Genomic DNA, 22,313 nt, shown 5'->3' with positions numbered 1-22,313 from the left:
CCCCTGGGTTCTATTGCCTGGGAAAAAAACAAAACAAAGAAAACCTCTTGCTGGGTGTGGTGTAATCCCAGACACTCAGTGGGCTGAGGCAGAAGGTTCACAAGGCCACCCTCAGCAACTAACAAGATCCGGTCTCAAAAAAAGGGGGCTGGGGCTGTAGTTCAGTGGTAGAGTGCTTGCCTAGCATGTGTGAGGCACTGGGTTCAATCTTCAGTACCACATAAAAATAAATGCACAAAAAAAAGTAGTGTATCCATTTATAACTAAAAAAAAAAAAAAATTCAAAAAATAAAAATAAAAAAGGGAAGGGGATGTAGTTCAGTGGCAAGTCACTTCCAGGTTCAATCCCAGTACAAAATAAACAACAAACTTCTCTTGTCTTGTCACTGCATAATGCTTAACACTGACAAGAATCAAAATGTCTAAGACTCACTAATATAGTTATGACTTCTTGGTCTGAAAAAAGAGTTGCCCCAGCATCAGGATTGCTGAAGATAAGGGTGGGAGGCATAGGAAGAGGGGATAACACCTTCCTCCCCCTCTATACCCAAGGGCTGAAGAACCACCTGGGAAATGGAGGGGACTAAAACAAAAAACCCATTTTGACTCCAGAGGACCTTATGATCCTATCATCAATTACTATAAGCCAAGTCAAAGGAGGAAGGCATGCTTATTTGGGAAATGCTGTAATAAAGGCCTAGACCATTTCATCATTTCACATATAAAATTGCAATTGAACTATACATGCACAGTGCTGTTATTTTGGTAATACAGGGACACAATTTAATGATTCTAAGGATTTTTTTTTGTAGTTTTTTTTTACAAGTCAGGTGCCATAAACATTCAAATAATCCATCTTTTAAAAAGTACGTTTACAACATCAAAAGAATTAAGATGAAATATAAACCTTTCTACTTACAATTTTTATACAGATTACCCAAATCACAAATACCACAAATAAATGTTAAGTTGTAGCAATATAATGAATAAACATTCAGATTCTTAATAAAATCTTCCTTTAACATTTTTTTTTTTAAACTTACCATTATACTAAATAATCTATGCAGAGTTTTGGGGTACAATACCAAGAAGGCACCAACAGTACAAAGCAGATACAAAGCAGTTTCAGAACTTTCTGGAGTGCTCTACACGGATAAACATCACAAAAAGGCAACAAGCTTAAGGTAAACCTGGTAAAACCCTAGAGAATTCACTCTGGATTCCCAGTTGTTGCTGATCCATCATGTCGAGTTGGATGACAGTAAGAGAAATCACATCCTTACTCCACTCTTACATGATTCTCATCTGCACTATAGGAGTATCGTGTTTCAAATACCAGCATAACAATTTTAAAGCACAAATGCTTTAAAAATGTGTAAGCAAAAGGATTGCTCAGATTTTCAAAACCACATTTACAAAAATATTTCCCTTAAACTTGGGATTGCTCCAAAACATTGATTTACAAATATAAAAGTATTATGGAAGGACCCAAAGCATGTGTGCATATGTATGTGTGTATTAACATATGGTTACCATACTATATAAAAGTTAATTAAAAAACTATATTAACATAAAAGCAAATGAAGATCAAAGAGTCTCCTCTGAATGGGCTGAATATTAATGTAGCATGTGGGTGGTTTACCTTCATGATTCCTTAGAAACAATTACTGGTGAGCCATGTGTAGCTTACTAAAGCTAACAGTTTTCTCCACACCCACTGCCTCTGCCTGAAAACAGCAGAAACGAGTGTGAACATACCACACCTGCATACAGAACATGATATTTGTTTACCCAGATTCCATGGTGGGTGGTCTGTGTTTCTCTGTAAGTTCTAAAGACTGTCAGGGTAGCGTCTTCATGATAGGTTCTCACATCGATCCCACAGGCTTGTTGGCTGGCTGTTTTGTACCAAACAAAAGGCCTGGAATGTTTCAATGGGGATTTTTTGCTTACATTTTAGACACCAAAAAAGACATCCATCAGAAAGCTTATCTAAGCATGCTAATAATGGAGGCATTCAGCATCACCAATATGAATTGAGATGACATAACCTGTACATATTTAGAAATATAAAACCAAAATGATGTGTCTGTTACACATAATAACTCGTAGTTTCACAGGTACCTTGGTTATGACAATTCTCTGACTTGTTAAATTACATTTCACATGATATTAATGAAAAGTACATCACCTGTGGCTACAGTGATTCTAGAATGCAGTGAGTGGTTTCATGCCAATCTGATTCTACAGTACCAACAAAGGGGATGGCAAAGAGCTTGTAGTCCCTAGATATTAGAAGCTGAGGCTACAGTTTTTCTACCTAGAATAAGATTGCAAATTAAACTAATATTAACATTGCATTATAAAGTATAAAGAAATGAATAATAAAACTGTCAATGCTCTTTTTAAAATGAAAACTGACTTATTTATCAATATATCAAATAACAGTCAAATCTCTGTATCCTGTCAATGCTGCACAGACCATGACATGGCAGCTCAGAGGGTGGAAGTGAAAAGTATGTATTTTTAGGGCAAGAATCAAGACATGATTCTTATTTCTGAGGATGAGTCAGCCATCTTTCTTTAGCCACATGAGGTGTGTCAGCACACTGGGCCAGGTGGCATGCACCATGTGGTGCTGGGCAGTCCTTCCCAGCACTTGGCTCTGCTAGCAGCAGCTTTGGGGCACACAGGCAGGTTCCTTTTTGGAAGGAACCAGAGATTCCAACCTGAGATATTTAGATTTTTGTCATCAGGGTTTCACAGACTATTTAAGACTTATTATTTGAACAAAGAAATATGTCAGAATTATAAGCTGCACAGAGGGAAAAAGGCCCTTTGTAAGCCACCTCATGTACACTGAAGTATGGGGCAATGCCTGGGGTGGGGAAGTGAAGCCCATGGGCATTTTTATTTGAAGCACAAACAGAACCTGGCAGTCTGTTCAGACACACTGATCCAGAGGAAATCAACACTGAATCTTAACATGAATGTGAAGATAAAGATGTACATTTATTTCCATGAATTACAAGTGCATTGCTGTTCATATTAGCAGGCAGTCTTTATATAACCCATTCTCCATTGCTGTCAAAAATCAAACAAGGAAAAAAAAAAAAAAAAAAGGGACAGCTAAGAAATGAAAAGCTAAAAATAGAGTTATTTTCCCTAAATGATCTGCTGGATAGCATTTTCCGTGGAACACAACTCAGAGGTAACAATAGATTTTTCATTTCAATCATAGGCATGTGGCACTTGGACAGTCATCTCTGCACAGAAAGCTGTAACAGTCATGCGAGGGTACAGTAATTATTGAACAAGGCAAATTTCTCACCACAGAGAGCAGTGGGGGAGTCAGGAGGCACCGCACTGGGACAGAACACCGAGTCAACTCCACAGTACACAGTGGCAGAACAAATACTTAAAGAGATCAAGAAAATATGAAGAGCTCTGAACATGACTTAATGCTAGCTTTTTCTGATGGTCTTAATTCAGCAGTATTAGAAATATTTAAGAGTACTTGACGACAGAACAGTGCTTCATGTCATGAGCTCATGAAGGCTTTATTACAAATTGTTATATTGTAGGTTGAAAAATGAACTTGAGATGCTGACATGCTGTAGAAGGAAAAAGAATTGTACACTTTTTCATTTAAAGTTGCAGTGTTCCTCTCTGCTAAATCCTCCAACATTGAATGTGGTTAGTGAAACAGCTCAGGGCATATGTGCACCAGGTGCATGGAATTCCACCCTGGACATGTGGATCGGCCTGCTCACTACTTCTCCAGAAACAAATGCTGAGCACAGCTGCCACTTCAAATTTTTTTATGCAGGTCTAGCAAACAGTAAGTACTGCATGTATGTAATACATTTTGACAAATGTTATACCTCTATAATTGGTATAAGTAACCACAGTAAATCTGAAGAATGACATTGCTGGGTACAGTACTTCCTTTCTATTCGGAAAAATGACTGAATTTTCTAAAAGGTGGGCAAATAGCACATACCTTAAATATGTTAGTAACTAACATGATATTAGAAAAAGACACTGACAAGTGCTCCCAAAGGATTCCTGCGACAAAAGCACTTGTGGCAGGCTGCAGTGTCATCCAAGGTATTTCTATAAGCTCTGGGGGAACAGTTATAGTCAACAGATGAAGTGCAAATTTGGGGCTGTCACTGACTTAAAGTGCCCTAGGTAGTAGCCTTCCTTATCATAAAGATGCCAGTGACTAGAGCCAATGTGGAAAGACTCTCGCTCTGGTGAGGCATGGGTCAGCAGGGCATCATGTAGGAGGGATTCAGGACTGGAAGGAACCACTGCATCTTTCAAACCAGAAAGCGATTAGTGACTAAAGCAACAGTAAGCAGTAGGTGCACTGGAAGTACATACTGCTGCCGGTCACTGGTGGGTGACACACACAGGGGTGCCAGGAGGAATTCTCTGGACTGAAGGAATTCTTTGAAAGCATAAAAGCCACAACTACCAGAAACCACCCCTCTGAATGGCTCAAAGGAGTCAAACTGAATAAGCCAAGACAGGCTGGAGACAAGACCAGGGGTCAAGAACTGGAAAGAAGAACATCGATGTCTGAGCACATCCAGTCCTCTGATCCCTTGTCCTGTAAAAACACAAACAAACCCGGGAGTTAGGACTGAACCATGTTAAAACAACATTAGCAGCATTACAAAATGGAGAAGTGAAAACCGTGACATTAAAATCTCATCATCAGCATCATGAAACAGAAGTAAAAGAAAGCAAAAGGGGGAAAATTACTACAAAAAAGTCACTTCACTTGCACACACCTGGGCATGTGTAACACATGGCAGTTTTGAAGGGGCTGAGGCTCTGTCCAGATTTCAAGGGCACTTTTCCCAGACAGTTCTCAGAAGCTATTTCCATAATAATCATAGAAAAGATGCATAGGCACTGATATTCAGTCAGGTTGGCTTCAATGTTCCCAGGAAGCCCTTCATTAACCAAATGGTATACACCATTCCAAAGTCAAAATTAGAGTTCAAGGGTCTTTGTAAAGTACTACATCTATTTCTATGCAGAAAAAGTTGTCTCCTCCTATTCTTATCAAGTCTCTTTCTCTTTCTGGATAACCAAGTAGGATAAAGTCAACTGCATAGACAACAGAGTTTGTGTTGTTAATAATGCTCAAGTTTTCTCTGAAAGCCAAACCTGGTGCTGGTGGACCAGTAGGGTGGGATTCTGGAAAGGTGAGCTGGGGCTGATTCCCAGAGGCCTGGAACATGAATATCTAGTAGAGTGCTAGGGATATAGCTAGGTGGCAGAGGCACTTGTCTAGCTTGTGTGAGGCCCAGTTTCTACCTTCAGCACTACTCTGGTTTTCACCTGCCATTTAGGAGACAGGGCATGAAGGATGGGTGTCATGGTTCAACCAGGAACAAGGAGATGGGCTGAGGGGGAAGTGGCTCCTGCTGTTTAGAGGTACACATCATAAGCTGCAGCCAAACTTACTGGCTGGCCTAAGTTAAAGCTGCCCTAAAATGCTTTCACCTTCCAGGAAACCACAGGGCGATGAGGTTAACAGTCCCTAGTAATTGACACTTCTGAGAAAGTTCACATCATTAACAGGCAGAAGAGGAGGAAATATGATTACTTCGACCTTCACAGTCTCGTGGAAGGGGACTGAGGAGATGGGTGTAAGTGAGGATGAGGCTTGTCACATATACCTTTGAGACTGGTAACTCAAAACATTACCACAAGCAAAATACAAGACCCTTTAAGACCTCTCAGGTCAGCCAGGCATGGTGGCACATGCCTGTAATCCTAGTGGCTTGGAAGGCTGAGACGGGAGTTCAAAGTCCGTCTCAGCAACTTAATGAGGCCTCAAGCAACTCACTGAGACCCCATCTCTAAATAAAATACAAAAAGGGCTGGGGATGTGGTTCAGTGGTTAAGTGCCCCTGAGTTCAATACCTGGTACAAAAGAAAAAACCCAAAACCAAAAACCAAAAAAACCCCAAATCTCTCAGGTCACTATGAATACCTGGCCCCAGCAAGCAGAGGGGTCCCTTGAGAACTTCCTAGTCAAAAAGATTCTTAGTGTGGACGTTTTTCAGTTCTTTCCAGCTGCAACAAAGTAGGTGATCAGCACCTCTGTCTAACTTCCTTGTGTCTCACAGCACTTTCTACTTGGCAGGCTCTCTGATTTGGAGCTTTTAATCTCAGGTCTGTAAGGCTAGAAACTCAGGAACATGTTCTTTAGTGTTGTGAACAAGTCCTGAGATGTTTCTAGGGAACAAGGAGGCAGCATGGATCGATCACAAGAAAATGGCATCTTAAGTATACAATGCCTGGATCCCCTGCCTAGTTTTGCAATGATGTACAATCTTGAGCAAAACTCTTAGGTACTCTAATCTTTGGTTTCCTCAATCATAGACCTGCAGTGTATGCTGACTTCAGAGAGTGCTGCTGTGACCATCAAAATGAAACACTTATGAAAAGAACCTGGCTAGTAGGTTAATAGATTTTCCCAGTCCCACCCTCCTTTGGATTCATTTTTATATTCTAGATGACTAAACTATAAGTCAGTCTAGATGTTGGCAACTTCCTTTAAAATGTATGAAGAAAATGGATTGATGGGTAGATGGAAGAACAGATGGAGAGTTAAGGGGAAAACAAGCATAGTAAAAAAATTGTAGAATTTAGGTGGTGGGAATATGGGTGTTTACTTTAAAATTTTTTGAACTTTTAAGAGCAGCTGAAAATTGCCATTAAAAGAACAATGGAAAAGGCCAGGCTTTAAGTACATAATGAACTTCTGTGTGCCTCTTGTGCGCCTGGAACAAATGCGTGACACAGAAGTGATATGCTTGCACACCTGAACTAAGAGTTGGGGTGCACATAGTGAGAATTTTGGTCCCTGTCTGTAATGCTGACTTCAGAGGGCAGTCAGTCAGCAGCCACATCACGTAGTCCTAGGAGCACCCTGGCCTCTGTCTGGTTCCCCTCTGTGATGCTACACAGCCCTTTTCTTCAGTGGCCTGGCCAACCATCCCACCGGTCCCAGCTTGTAAGGTCCTTTTACTTCCTTGCTGCCCTCACAGTCTCCTGAGACAACACTTCAGGATAGGAAACTACTTGTGAGGGAAATTTAGCCTCCTTAAGAAGGCAAGGGCTATGTCCAGGGCTTGGCCCTTTCTCTGAAGACTCCTCCTAGTTAGGTCAAGTCTGTACTCACATGCTCTGCTATTCCTGGTTTACTGTGGTCCCTTCCCTACCAGCAATCAGGATTCAGCATAGCACAAATGCCTTATTCTATGATGCTTAGCTTTACTCTTGGGGCCTGTTGTGCCCTTACTCACCTCTGTGATAGCATCTTTGATACTGTACACACTCCTTATTGTTTGCCTGTTTCCTGCTATCGAGCTGCTGAACAAAAAAGCCTGGGTCTTATTCATCTTTATTTTCCTCCTATCTGGCACTAGGAACTGCTCAATGCTGAGTAAACGAATGATGAAAAATTTATCCTCATGTTAAGCCTCATGTGCCACATATGGGCACAGCTGCTCTGGTAGTATGATTTCTCCCCTGCCACACTGGGTGCTCCTTGGAGGTCACATGTAGGTCTGTCTGTTCTGCTTACTCTTGGTGTCTGATAAACTATCTGGTTCAGACTAAGTAGAAATGCATCTGAACTAAGACAATGAAGATGGGAAAAATAATAGGCTACTCACTAGTCTAAGAAAAATAAGCTGTGAAAGGAATTATGAAGGAGCCCTTGCTTTTCAGGAGGAGGAGGAGAAGGAGGAGGGTAGTTTCCCAGGTTTCAAAGGTACTGGATGATGCCAGTGACTTCAGGTCCCACAATCTTCCTGAGTCAGTGATAGTAGGGTCTCCTGACCCCTTTTTCTCCCCAGTGATGGGAAGTGCCTGCAGTCTCTGACAGATAAAGTTACAGTGGTTTCCCTGGCACCCCCTAACCCCAGCCCACTTGATCAAGGACTTTGATTAACAAACTCTTGCCATTTTAGCTGGAGACCATGGATAGCTTTCTGCAGTGACCAATCTGGTAATTCCACTTTCCCCCTTTAGCTCTTGAGCCCTTCTAGCACCTTCTGATCAATCATTGCCTTCTGTGTGGAACACCTGGAGTGGCTTCTGCTTTCCAGCCTGGGCATTGACCAACAGAGTCCCAGGGACCCCTCAGCCTGAGCTATTGTTTCCAGGCCCCATTATGGTAAAAAGCACAGTGTAGGAGAGAATGGATATCTACCTAACAGAAAAACTCAAAGGAAAAATCACTGCAGAAACCACTATTCTAAAACTCCACTGAAGGCCTCCTGTTCCATCACAATCTCAATGTTGCCTTGTCCACTTGTCTGCAGTCTCTACAGACACATACACCTGACTATCAAGGGATATCTTTAGCTCCTTCCATGCTGCTTCCATCCAAAGCTTTTCCCAGCAACTGCTTTGGCTGCTCCTCACAATTCTTTACTTCCCTGCTTATTTCTAGGGTTATGACATAAGCCCTATTCTTTTCCCTCTCATTACACATTCTCTAAAATCCAGAATTGTGTTTCCTTTTTTTGTACATTTCTTAATTTACCAACATTGCCACCTTGTAACCCTAACCCTCATGCAGTTTCTGTCCAGGTCCATATAAATCCTTCCAATGGATCAGCTTAGGCTTCACCTTCTTGACGAAGCTTTTCCCAGCTTTTTTTGCCTATACTCCTAATCTGAACAGAGAGCAGTGTTTGGACCCCCTTGTAGGCAGCATTAATTATAGAACAGGTCTCCACTAGGAGTTTCTCAGGGCAAGCACCTAAATTTCCATTCTTTTCTGTCTCATCAAAAGAGGCAGACACAGAGGACTCTGTTAACTCTGTAACTCTTTGGATTTACTAAACCGGAGGATGTGCTTCCCACGGGAGGAAGGGAGTCCTGGAGTGAACCCTTTTCAGAGAGATGGTTGCATACTGTGAATCTGCTGAAAAAAGCAGGCAGCAAAATAAAGATGAGAACCAAAAGACCATCTATCACTGGCAAACAAGCAGTTGCCAAGTAATCACATTCATTACTCTTGAATAAAGAAAGGAAGGACTTTCAGTTTCTAATAAAAAGTGTGTGTGTGTGGTGTGACATGACTCCTAGAAGTATTTAAGTAAAACTCTGAATTGTTTGTAATTCTAAATTAAAGGAGGGGCTTGGAAATGAATACAAAACAATGGACTATCCTGAAGAACAGAAAGTTCTAAAGACAAAGGGGAATGAGGGGCCTGATGGCACACACCTACAATCTCTGTAATCTGGGAGGCTAAGGCAGGAGGACTGCAATATTGAGACTTGCCCTGACAAGTTTGAGGTCAGACAACAGCAACTCGGCAAGACCCTGTCTCAAAATAAACAAACAAGAAGAATGCTCAGAGTTCAGACTGTCACTCTGAGCACACGCCTAGCTCCTTTCCTGATGTCCATACTTCCTAGCAAGTATAAGATTACCCTCTGCACATACCTGTTCTATACACTCTGGTATTATGGATATAAAAAATGAACTCAAGTCAGTCATGCCTGTAATCCCAGCAATTTTGGAGGCTGAGGCAGGAGGACTGCAAGTTTGAGGTCAGACTCAGCTGCTTAGTGAGACACCATTTCAAAATAAAAAATAAAGGGCTGGAGATGTAGCTCAGTGGTAAGAGTGCTTACCCGGTGTGTACAAGTTTCTGGGTTCAATCCTTAGTACCATCAGGAACAAAAAATAAACCAAAACCAAATCAACCCATGAAGTCAAGTTGTGAAAAACCTATGTCTTCTTGGGACTCCATGCATCTTCCTTCCTTTCTTGGCTATTTCCTAAGTCCACTCGCCATTGATTTTCACTCTCATGCTCACTGTCTGACTAGCACTCCATTGGCTTAAATATCCTATCAGTGTTTCTCTGTTCTGACTAGCTATCATATGTGCACTTAAGTCATGGTATTTACTGAATGAAGTTCTATGTTCTCAATTCTTAGAAAAAAGTCCTAGGTAGCTGGGGATGTAGTTCAGTGGTAGAGTGCTTGCCTAGCAAGGCCCTGAGGTCAATCCCTAGTACTGGGGGGAGAAGGGGAAGTAGTAGGGCCTCAAAAGTTACCTGTTAAAATTTCCCAACATTTAAAATGTCCTATTAAGGGCTGGGGTTGTGGCTCAGTGGTAGAGCACTTGCCTAGCAATGTGTGAGGGACTGGGTTCAATTCTCAGCACTGCATATAAATAAATGAATAAAATAAAGGTCCATCAACAACTAAAAAAAAAAAAAAAAAAAAAAAAAAAAATTAAAAAAACAAACAAAAAAAACATCATATCAAGTAAAACAACCAAAATTTCCAGGAATGAAGACCTCCAACTTATTCTTGCCTGCGAATTTATTTTCTCAAAAAAACAATCAACTTTAGTAACTGCCCTTCTGCCTAAACACTAGTCTCACTGTAGCTACTATTCTAGAAACTGTCACTTTAATTTCCTGTCACTGTAACTTAGGTCAATATAAACTGCCAGAAATGAAAGAATTCTAAGTATATCTTTTGAACAATGGTGAAAGACAAAATGTAATTTTTCCAGTTTTAAATTCAAAAGCCATGAGTATAAAAGCTATAGTTAAGTAAAGAGGAATACATTGAATTCTTTTACTTTCTAATGACACTTATATTCTTTCTCCTTCTTTAGGGTTAACTATATGGTTAAATCTCCAGGTACCTGACAAATTTAAGATCTGTATCCTGGCTGAAATCTAGCAGTCTCTTCAAAAATGAGTTCTTTGAGCTTTTCCTTAGGTAAGTCATCCAATTCCATGTCAAACTTGAATGGTGCTTCAGCGATAGGCTTTAAGAGAACACAAAACATTTAATAGTCAAAAGCTGTTCTTGTTAAGGCAGTAATGTACTGATTCGTGAAATGACGAATCAGTATGTGAAACTTACATTCTGAGATTTATACAACAGGAATGATGTCTCATAAAACCTGAGGGCCCTGGGGCTCAGAGTGTAGCTCAGCGGTAGAGCACATGCTTAGCATGTAGGAGGTCTTGAGTTTGATCCCTAGCACCATAAAACAAACAAAAACATCTGAGAGTTCTGATAAACATCATATTTGTGCCCACATCCTTAAAGTACCCTTCTCATAAGCATTTAATAAATGGCCTGGGGGCTAGAGATGTGGTAAAGTACCAGTCTAACATGCACCAAGCCCTGGGTTCGATCCCCAACAACACACACAAACACACACACACACACACACACACACACACACACACACACAGAGCAACTGAACCCATTTGTTTTTTCTGGACTTATCACAAATCCCAGAATAACTTGCAAATGTTTCAAGGCACTGGATGTTGTAATAACAGAAATGTGCTGTTGTGGAGGTGGTTGTGTTTATATAATCCAAACCTATGAAACTAAAATAAATGCATTCAATTAAATAAACTACAGCATCTTTGTTATGAGGAAATATTATAGAGCTGTTAAAAATGAAGCTGCAGTTGGGCTTGGTGGTGCATGCCTGTAACCCCAAAGACTTGGTGAGATCCTGTCTTAAGGGGGAAAAAGAAAAACAGGGCTAGGTATGTAAGCTCAGTGTTAGTGTGCCTAGGGTTCAATTTCCAGTAACAAACAACCCCACAAAACAAAAAAGCTGCAAAGATGCCCATGTTTGCATTTAACAGAATGAACTTTAACACTACTTTTAATATGGAAACGTAAGACTATGAAGGTAACATTCCAAAATTTTTATAAGAACTGCAACAAGACTAAACAAAGTGATCTTTTAAAATATCTTTCTACAAATTTTTTGCTTTTGTTTTTTTCTGGAACTGGAGCTAAACCCAGGACCTTACACATACCAGGCAAGTGCTCTACCACTGAGCCACATCCCCAGCCCTATTTTGTATTTTATTTAGAGACAGGGTCTCACTGAGTTGCTTAGTGCCTCACTGTTGCTGAGGCTGGCTTTGAACTTGCAATCCTCCTGTCTCAGCCTCCTGAGCTGTTGGGATTACAGGCTATGCAGCACTGTGCCTGGCTCCTGCACATTTTGAATTTAATTTTCACCATACTCTATGCATAATCAGAAAGCTATTTAAGAAATATATAAACTGTCTGGGTCAAAGAACCCCCATATACACTGAATGAAAAAAGACATTAATCAACTAATTAGTATCACATTTTTATTTTGGAGGACTATACTGGGGACTGAACACACGGCGGTGCACATGCTAGGCAAATGCTGTACCACTGAGTTACATCCCCAGCCCTTACATTTTGATTTTTAAATGTCCACAAATTAATGCAATGTTAAAGAACTAAACTGATGATGATGCCAACTGTCAATGGTGGTTGAACAGACCCCCAGATCTCACCCACCTATCTTCGTGAGAACTTCAGGGGGAGGAAAAATGAACCTCAGATACTGTAGTATGCTTTAGCTACTTGAAAGCGGAAAAGTACTCATGTTCCAAGAGAACAAGTTGCCCTCTCTGGAGGATGATCTGTATTTGGGATTACACTAGATGTCCTACGTATAGGTGCACTGCCCAAACTTGTTGATTAGGACACAGAATCTTAGGAAATCTTTAGCTCACACTGCCAGGATGAGACACTGCATTCCCACCTATGTCCATGTCACTGGTTGAACTGTAGTATCTCTGTAAACTGCTTTAAGTTTTTTTTTTTTTTTTTGCAGGGGATGGATGTGAAAGGGGAAGCCAATTAACAAATACTCCCTCATTTTGATTTCCATCTTTCTCTGTATCAGCTTTTAGCTTTGCTAATTTTCCCCTTTCTTTTTCCATTTTGTCCCTTAATTTTAAGATACTTCACTTGCATCTCTTTTAAGAAGAGGTGTGAAGGCTTTATTTAATGTTTATATAAGCTTTAACTAGAATATTTTAAACTTTTGGCTCATGCTGCATTTTTGTTAACCTCCAGAGAATAAAGATTAAACTGAATCCATAGAGGAACCAGGGAGGTCCAGTAAGGGGACTGTCCCTGAGAGAATAAGACACCAAGTCTCTTTAGAGGGATGTCTAATCTCCTCTAAAGAGCTGCCACATTCACCTCTGGTCTCATTAACTCTCACTAAAACAGATTCTTGTAGTCTGTCTCCAGAGAATGGCATACCCAGCAGTGGTCAAGGCAGTGGGAACTATCTAAGCTGAATTCTTATTCAGTGTGTTGCCCTCCCTCAGCAGGTTGCCAATTCCTCTCCATCCTTAAGGCCAACACACTGTCTCTTCCTTCTCTGGACCAGTACAATGGTCCTTAGCCTCAGTTCCCAGCCCTTTCCACGCTCCACACTGGTGAAGCTATTCCCCTTTATCCATGTACTGCCTTAGTCCCACCTGCTGCAGATGACTTGGAGAAGTCTTTTCAGGTACAAAGAAAGGTTTTGGGGTCAGGGATCTCATGCTGTGCCCCACAGTGTTTGTTCTCAAGGCAGAAGAGGTAAATGTGTTGGGAATATCAGGTATGCTACCATGAACCTTATAAGCTGGACATGGTTAGGCCTGCTGCTTGCTGGTCTACATCCCTGAACAAGCAGCCAGGGCATGGACTCTTACCTCGTCACTTGGGTCATAATACTGCTCCAGATATGGATGGGCCAGAGCCTGTTCAACTTCAATTCTCTTGTGAGGGTTGAACGTCAACATTTTGTCCAGTAAGTCCAAAGCTATAAAGAGAAAGGTTTTGTAATGTTGAGAAACAGAATTATTCACTAAAATACTTTCCATTTCTTAAGTAAACTGACCCATAAAAAAATGGAATGAAGCATTACTGAGGGGTAAGCAGCTAGCACACTGAGTGCCTCTTGTGTCTCAAGACTGTGCAATGTGGGTGTTGACCACCGATCATAGATTTCAATGCTCAGCAAGGTGGAGTGGCTAGCCAAAGGTTAAAAGTGGAAGATGAGGATTCAAATCTATATCTGCCTATAAAACCTGACATTTCCCAAATCATTACTCTGCTGTGTAGTTGTCAAAAGCAAAGTACTCTGCTCAGATCAATTCTGAAGTCACTTTTGCTATAGTCATTTTGTCCCTCAATACACAGAAAAGGCCTCTGAGGTCATAGAAGAAAACAGTCTTTCCAGCTTCTGGCTGACAGTCACATGTGACCCACAGGCTGTAGGTTTACTCCTTCCTAGATGGGAATTTTTCTGGAAGGCCCAAAGTTAAAAGTACTCTTTTGGCCTGCCTAGGTGTGAAGAGCTGAGCATTTCTTTTGCATCAAAGCTCACTCTAGGCTCTGTAGCTAGTGTCTAGGTGCCACCACATGTCATGACTATGGCCAAAGGACAAGGTTAATACTGCTTGGGACAAAGGTTAGGGATATATGATGAAACACTTCCTATATTAGCAGGAGCAGAAATTGTTTCTTCTTTTTTCTTTGGTACCAGGGATTGAACCCAGGGGTGCTTTACTATTGAGTCACATCCCCAGCCCTTTATTGTATTTTATTTAGGGACGGGGTCTCACAGAGTTGCTTAGGGCCTCATTAACTTGCTGAGAATGGCTTTGAACTCTCCATCCTTCTGCCTCAGCCTCCCCAGCAGCTGGGATTATAGGCATGGGCCATCACACCCACTAGTCTTTCTTGTAAATTCCTACTCCTCATGCCTATAATCCCAGCAGCTCAGCAGCTCAGGAGGCTGAGGCAGAAAGGTCTCTGAGTTCAAAGCCAGACTCAGCAACTCAGCGAGACCCTGTCTCTAAATAAAATATAGAAAGGGGTGGGGATGTGGCTCAGTGGTTAAGCCCCTCTGGGTTCAACCCCTGGTACAAAAACCAAAAAATGTAAATACATTACTGTTTTGGAGATCAGGTTATAAAAGGTTCTTCTTTAAAAACATTTAATGTTTCCTTTTATTTAACAATGTTTAGACCAATGTTTTTCAACTTAAGCAGTTGGTCCTCTCTTCAAATTAAATCCTAAAAGGAGGAGCCTCAAAATATGGAATGGATAAGAAAGGAGCTACTCCATCCTTTCTTGGGTCCTAGTTCACAGACCTTTAGGCACCCCTGAAAAATTCAATGTTTAAGTATGAGAACCTACTTAGTCAACAATGTCTTAGAAACTACTTAGTCAACAATGAACACAAGTTCTTTAGATAGTGTAAATGATTCTAAAACAAAACCAAAAATACGTGTAAGCTTAATGAAGTTTCTTTTCTAACAGTGATCATTTCTTAGGTTATTTTTTTTTTTTTAATTTTTTTAGATGTTGCTAGACCTTTATTTTATTCATTTATTTATATATGGTGCTGAGAATCAAACCCAGGGCCTCACACATGTTAGGCAAGTGCTCTACCACTGAGCCACAACCCTGGCCCCTCTTACATCATTTTAAGGTGGCAATATCAACCTTGCCCATCTCAAATTAGCACATGCTATTAGTAAGCCCTTAGAGTACAATGTTAAAAGATCATTTAATAAGCAAAAGACCAGTTTAGTTTACTTTCAAGAAATAAGTTTTAATCATTTACTCATTAAAAAAAAGGTCAATCAACCCTTGAAAGTAGACCAGTTAAGTCTTCTGAAGTGACTGCTTGTTTACTAAATGAGGGCTGGGAAGATATCCTGTTGCCTGAGGTTATTGTAAGGTTGTGTGCAGAGCTGGGGCTGTAGCTCAGTGGCAGAGTGCTTGCCTAGTATGAGTGAGGCACTGGGTTTGATCCTTAGCACTACATAAAAATGAACAAAAGACAGGCATTCTTTTCATCTACAAGGACAAAAAAAAAAAAAAAAGTATGTGCATGTGTTCATTTCTCCACTTTCAACTTCCTTTACTGGATGCCACCATAGGGCCAATCTCTCATATTTAAGATGAAATAATAAATGGTAAATGACACACTGGACATTATGTGAGAACTTTTTTCATATCCAATTAACAACACCTAAGAAAACAAAAACAGATAATAAATTTATACAATTCACATCAAATTTGTGCTTTTGTCTATAATCCTCTTAATATGCATTCACAAGAGTACTTTAAGAAATTATGGAATAATGATGACACTGCTTTATAGGCTAGAAAACATATTGGAGCAGGGATCTCTAGACAGGTTTGGCCTTGACTGAAGCAATCTAGCCCAGCAGAAGAGGTGTTCATGCCTGCAGCTCTCACAAAGGGTCTTCAGATTGATGAGGTTTAGGAGGAGGTCCTCTTGACACTCAAGACAAAATGATGGTCAAGAACTCAAATACCTCAAATCCTACTTGTATTCAATACTTGGTAGATGTGTGTATGAGAATTTTTAAGTGTATGATGAGCTCTAGATTTCTGTTGTCTGTAACACAGGTAATAAGACCTAACTTACTTCCTGCTTGGACCATTCCTCACCACAAAGAACTCACAGATACTTTCCCTATGATTTTCTTGAAAGGCAATTAAGTCATTTCACTTTTTGCCTAGTTAGATACTGTCTGTGCTAGGAAAAGCTCAAACCTGACCACAGATTCTAACAGCATTTGTTTCTAAGCTATTGGAGGTACTTCTGTCTGGCTCAAATTTGTTGGTGTAAGTAGTGAAGCACTTCAAGAGAACTGAAATTTTGCAGCTTAGGCATTTCTAAAACAGATCCGTTAGTTTCTCCTAGTTAAATCTTAGGCCTTTAAACCTCCAGATAAAAATTTCAAAGGAAGGTAGGTTTTCTCCTACTTGAAAAATACTTGAATCTGATTGCAGCCTTCTTTAACCGCAAGTGCTATATCTGCATTATTCACAGCTACCAAAGGAGAAAAGGAGAGAAATGGGAAGCAGTTGGCAGGTGCTGATCCCGTAGAATGCCAGGCCCCCTCCTCCCACGACACATAGCAATCTGCTGGCACCAATGGGATGGTGTGAATCATGGTTGCCTGTGTGCATGCTTACTTGGGCACAGGTTTATTTCCCCTAAAAGACTGGAAGTTCCTTTGAGGCTGGGAGTACATCTGACCATGATACTTAATTCTCCTTATTATCCTCCCAGAATCCCATATTTGTCTTAAGTTTAAAGGATATATAGCAATCTGGCCTCTACATTACCTTATATTTATTACCTCTCTTCCCTTCTTGGGCAGATCTTGGGCAAGCCACCTGCCTGGCTCCCCATAGCACCTCTTTACCCACTCAATATAACTTTGATCCTGGATCAGTGATGCAACCTGTCACCTTGTATTCTCAATTCAAGATTGTGGGCAAGGTCAGAGAATGCTGTAACTGTACAAACCATACCAACTCTGCCACAGCAACCCCAATTCTCAAACCTATGATCTTAGAACTTCTTATAAATAAAAAATTACTGAGGATCAATTTTATTTTACTGTTGTTTTTTTCCCCACTGAGATGTCTTGCTACGCTGCCCAGTCTGGCCTCAAACTCTCAGTCCTTCTGCTTTGGGCTCCTGAGTAGCTGGGAATGCAGGGGAGCACCACTGCACCTGTCCTCAGAATCAAGTTTGAAAAGCACTTAACTTAGCTCACAGCTCAAATAACTTATACCAGCATTTCTCCCTGTGAAACCACTGCATTCCAAATGCAGCACACAGATCATAGAGACATGTATTAAGGATGGTCTCTAATAGAGTGAACACTCTTTACTGTTTCATGAAGGATATCCTCTGTGCAATTGGTACTGGGTTTTAGCTGTGAGGAATTGTGTGTCTGGCGCCCAGGGCCTAGTACCATGGTCTTGCCCTGGGCTGAGTTGCTACAGTCCTTCTCACTGTTGCTTTGGTACTATGAATGCAGAGCAACAGTGTAAAGATGCCTTGGTGCTACTGTGAAAACAGTTTTAACTTCATGAACACTGAGAAAGGATCCTGGAGACTTCAGGTCTAAGTAGCAAATATTAAGAACCACTATGCAGAATGGGGCTATAGCTCACTTGCCTAGTGGGGTAGAGCACTTGCCTAGTATGTGTGAGGCACTGGGTTTGATCCTCAGCATCATGTAAAAATAAATAAAATAAAAGCATTGTGTCCACTTACAACTAAAAAACCATTTTTAAAAAAGAATAACTGTTATAAAAATTCAAGATTTTCCATCTCATCAAGGCTTTTAATAACTCCAGGAAAGTCCTGAAGAGCTCCTTCCCTTATTCTAATAGTGGGTTCACCTTGTATGGCTTGAATCACAGCCTTCCTACCAAGTGACCCTCACTACTCTCAACAGATGTTATGAAGGAAAAAATGAGAACCCCAGAAGTAATCTTTCTGAACCTCCCCTAACCCAGATTGCTCACATTCTCACTAACAATGCCAAGGAGACTTTTTTCCTATTCCAAACCAATTCGTCCCTGTGTGGTCTGCCCTAGGCAAACTAGTCATTTCTGCTTCCACTTTCCATTCCAAATTTTTCACCCCAACTCATTGTATCCACTACTTTTATGTGGTCACCAACTACCTGTAATTGGAAAACCAACCTATATTTTTCAGTTTGTACCTTGCCAGGTTCCCCACCCCACCCCACCCCCTGCATGCTGCTGCTGTGTAGTCTACTTTCTTTCTTCCTTTTCTTTTTTGCATCTGGGGACTGAACCCAGGGGTGTTTTGCCACTGAGCTACATTCCTAGTCCTTTATAATTTTTTAATCTATCTATCTATCTATCTATCTATCTATCTATCTATTTCAGTACCACAGATTGAGCCCAGGGGTGCTTAATCAATAACCCACATACCCAGTCCTTTTTATTTTGAGACACCTTGCTAAATTACTTAGGGCCTTGGTAAGTTGCTGAGGCTGCATTTGAACTTGTGATTCTCCTGTCTCAGCCTCTCCAGTCACTGGGATTATAGACATGTACCACCAAGCCTGGCTATCTATATATATATTTTTATTTTGAGACATGGTCTAAGTTCCTGAGGGTCTCACTAAGTAGCCAAGTCTGGCTCTGAACTTGCAATCCTCTTGCCTCAGCCTCCAGAGTCTCTGGAATTACAGGCATGTACCACTGTGCCCAGCTAGCCTTTCTTAAAATGCCATCTTCTACTTCTGTGAAAACACCTGACACTTTTTCTTTGCTTTGTTCATTCTTTCTATATATTTTAAGGGGTTCCTATTTCTATCCCATTACCAACTGAAGGTTTGTGTTCTCTAGTTTCTCACAGTTTCATTCCTCTCTCTTCTCAATCTCTTTTATATAATTTCAAAGGCCATATATGGGTTGACTCTCAAAGTTATCCTTAGTTTAGGGCAGACAAGCGTCAGATGAATAGACAGAACTCTCTGTAGGTAAAAGAAGAGTATAAAGCCTGTGATCCCATTTACAACCAATTCATGAATCTAAGTGAGCAATAACAAAGTTCACAAACTCTTCAAATAGGTTATCTGAGAAATGGAGATAGATTTCTGAAACAAACTGTGTTTTTTTTGTTTTGTTTTTAAAGAAGAAAAATAGTATTTCTCACCCTTCTTCAAGATGATGGTCATTTGTTGGTTGTACCTGTTAGTGTTCACTGTCCCTGCAAGCAGTCAAACTGTGTTTGCTCTGCGGGAGCTCTTGGGCTTGCCCATGTTCCCTGGTTGTGTTGTGGGAATGGTGAAACTGTTTGGTCATTCACCTGGGTCCCCCCTTAGCCACAATGACTGGTCTGGGTATCTAAGCTGGGCACAAAGAGGCAATGAGATCAGTCCCACGACCTGGGCTAAACTAATCAGGAAAACAGGTCAGTTTTCTTCAAGCTCTTGTTAGGTGAAACTGAAAAGGAAGGCTTCAAATAGCTAACCAACAAACCTGCCCTTGAAGTTCCCTTACTCCAGCATCCATAGCCCCATCACTCAAAGTTAACCAGTGATAATCTTTTGTCATATTTTGTTGAATTTTTCTATACATTTTCTTTTACATAACTGAAATTACACTGTATAACAAATGTATTATTTTTCTCAGTAAATATTGCTCATTATTTCCCTATGCTAACAAACCTTTGTAAAAATCACTTTTAGTGGTTTTCTAAAACTCCTTTAAGTAAATATATCACAATTTACCAAGTGATTTGATTAACATTTGGTATTTAGGTGATTTCTAATGTGTCGCGGGTAACTTAAATTTAACAAGGTTCAAACCTAATTCTCAACTGTTATCCCCCAAATTGTTCCTCTTAGTTTTCCACACCTCAGTATTTCCTGCGAATTGTGTGAACTCTTATCCTTTGGCTCATTTATTTACTCAATGAGGTCTTACATTTGTCTCTGCTCTTTATATATGAATAATATTAATGATGAATCCAGCCATCAATAAATGATAATTCACATAACCCTCTCAATTCCCATATGAGGTGGGAACTGAATTTGTACCACTTTTGAGATGTGGAAATCACGAAACTAGAGGCTAAATCAATTGTTCAAAGCCAAAGGCTCCAAATGGTAGAGCCCTGGTCTGAACTTTGGAGACAGATTCCAGAGCATCAGGCATGACCACTGTGCAAATCATCCTTTCCATGTAACAGGACAGGAATCCTTAAAGGTTACTCAGTTTACAATATTTTAGACTATTGTCCATATCTAAACAGTCTAATCTTTTATTATAAGTTTTAAACTTTTGGGTGACCAAATGTATTCTCTTTCACTCATGTTTGTTTTCTTGATTTGTTTTTTAAAGCTGATGAAGATAGTCTTCCTCCATATAGTGGAGGAATATTTAGAATATTCTAAATATTGTTAGGTTTTAGATTTGATTTTTTAAAAAAAAGCATTTAATCATCCATTCTTTTGGAAATCATTTTCATGTATGAGTAATGATTTAAAATGATTTCTTCCAAATAGCAATTCAGCACCATCTGCTGAATATAATCACTTCTTCCCCCACACTGGAGTCATTTTGGAGAGATTCCTTAATTAAGACTCCTTTGAAGAAAAATTTACAACACTACCGGCTCAAGGGACTCAGCAGTAAAAAACTTCCAACAAATACGTAAAAAATGTTCAATTCCTCTTAAATAAAGACAAATTTAATGCCACCCTTCCCTCTATTTGGTTGGTAGACCTAAAAGTTCAAAACCCAGAAATGCTGGAACAAAAGACATGGGACAGAATTGCCAAAATGCCCTCCCCAAGACTCAATCAATTTATATTCCCCCAGCTGTCTTGAGAACATCTTTTCCTCATAACACTGACAGTACGCTATCAAACTCTTTGATTTCTGCTCTTGTGATGAGTGAGGCTAACAAAAACAAATGGAATTATCTTTCAATGTTCATATCTTGTATGAGTAAAAATGAGTGGCTTTCCCCATATTTAAGATATTTATATTCTTTTTTCTATGAATTATCATTAACTAGACTTTAAAAGCTCCACTGTTTCAGCTTGAAAACTAGACTCTTTTAAGTTCCCTGAGGTCTTCCATTCATTTTCGTAAGTCATTTTCATATTTCATACAAATCTGGACTATTAGTTCCCTCCAGGCCAATCTTCTCTCTGTTTCTCTCTAAGTCCTTTATCTCTTATTGCTTACATTTGTCTGGTTCTATATCTAGGTTCTATATCTAGGACCATAGAAACCTTGATGGCACAGAACACTCAAATATATTATTAAATGAATACATTCAAATGTTACAGTAAAACTACAAACAACATAATGGCATGCTAACTGTGGCATGAATTTTTTGCAGTTTCTCCGACCAGTGGGAAGATTTATTTCCCCATCACTTCAATTTAGTTTGACTATGTGATTTGCTTTGACCCACTAAGTGAGGCAGATTGCTATTCTGGGACTTGCTCTTGTAAGACCTTCTAGCTTCTGTTCTTGCTCTTGAATATTTTTGCCATCAGAAGAAGCCTAACTGCAAGATGGGTGAGGTCACCTTGGACCACTCTTCTGGAGGGGAGTCAGCAGACCCACCCAGTTGCACCAGCCTAAGAAAATCATAGATGTTATTTCAAGCCCTGAGTTTTGGGGTGGTTGTTATGCAGCAGTAGATGGCTCACATGAACTTCAATGTCCAGTATGAGACAGATTAAAGACATTTATGGGTCATCCCTACAAGGAAACATGATGTAATAACTCTTCATAACTATAGATATAGAAGGATCTTCAAAATTTATACCTCTAAATGTATGGACATTCACACATCCTATGATGTGGGTACTATTACTAATCCTATTTTATAAATGAGAAAATGAAGGTCCAGAGAGGTTTGAGTAGTCTGTCTAAAGGCCACATAACTAGTAAGTGACTGGGCTGTGGATGAAACCCAGGAGGGTGACTGCAAAGCCTGGGCTCCAAACACATGATGTTCTACTGTTCATTTCTCCACCACAAACTCCTATTTTTCCATTTTCTTCATTCTGTTTCTATCTTTTCCTTCTGACTGTATTATATTCACCC

General features: G+C 40.2%; 1 protein-coding gene across 1 annotated transcript in view; it reads right to left on the bottom strand.

Moving 5' to 3' along the window:
* Positions 1 to 951: 951 nt before the first annotated feature.
* Positions 952 to 22,313, bottom strand: part of MAPK1 (mitogen-activated protein kinase 1) — a 102,018-nt gene continuing 80,656 nt past the window's right edge. The window contains exons 7-9 of the mRNA XM_079152141.1: positions 13,574 to 13,683; positions 10,711 to 10,836; positions 952 to 4,618 (exon numbers count right to left, since the gene is read on the bottom strand). Coding sequence (XP_079008267.1) covers positions 10,720 to 10,836; positions 13,574 to 13,683 — 227 coding nt within the window. The 3' untranslated portion in view covers positions 952 to 4,618; positions 10,711 to 10,719. The remainder of the gene's footprint in view (positions 4,619 to 10,710; positions 10,837 to 13,573; positions 13,684 to 22,313) is intronic.

Source organism: Sciurus vulgaris, assembly GCF_902686455.1.
Source record: "Sciurus vulgaris genome assembly, chromosome: 8".
NCBI classification, from domain to species: Eukaryota; Metazoa; Chordata; class Mammalia; order Rodentia; family Sciuridae; genus Sciurus; species Sciurus vulgaris.
The sequence above is the reverse complement of the archived record's forward strand: the minus strand, read 5'-3'. Positions and strand labels throughout refer to the sequence as shown.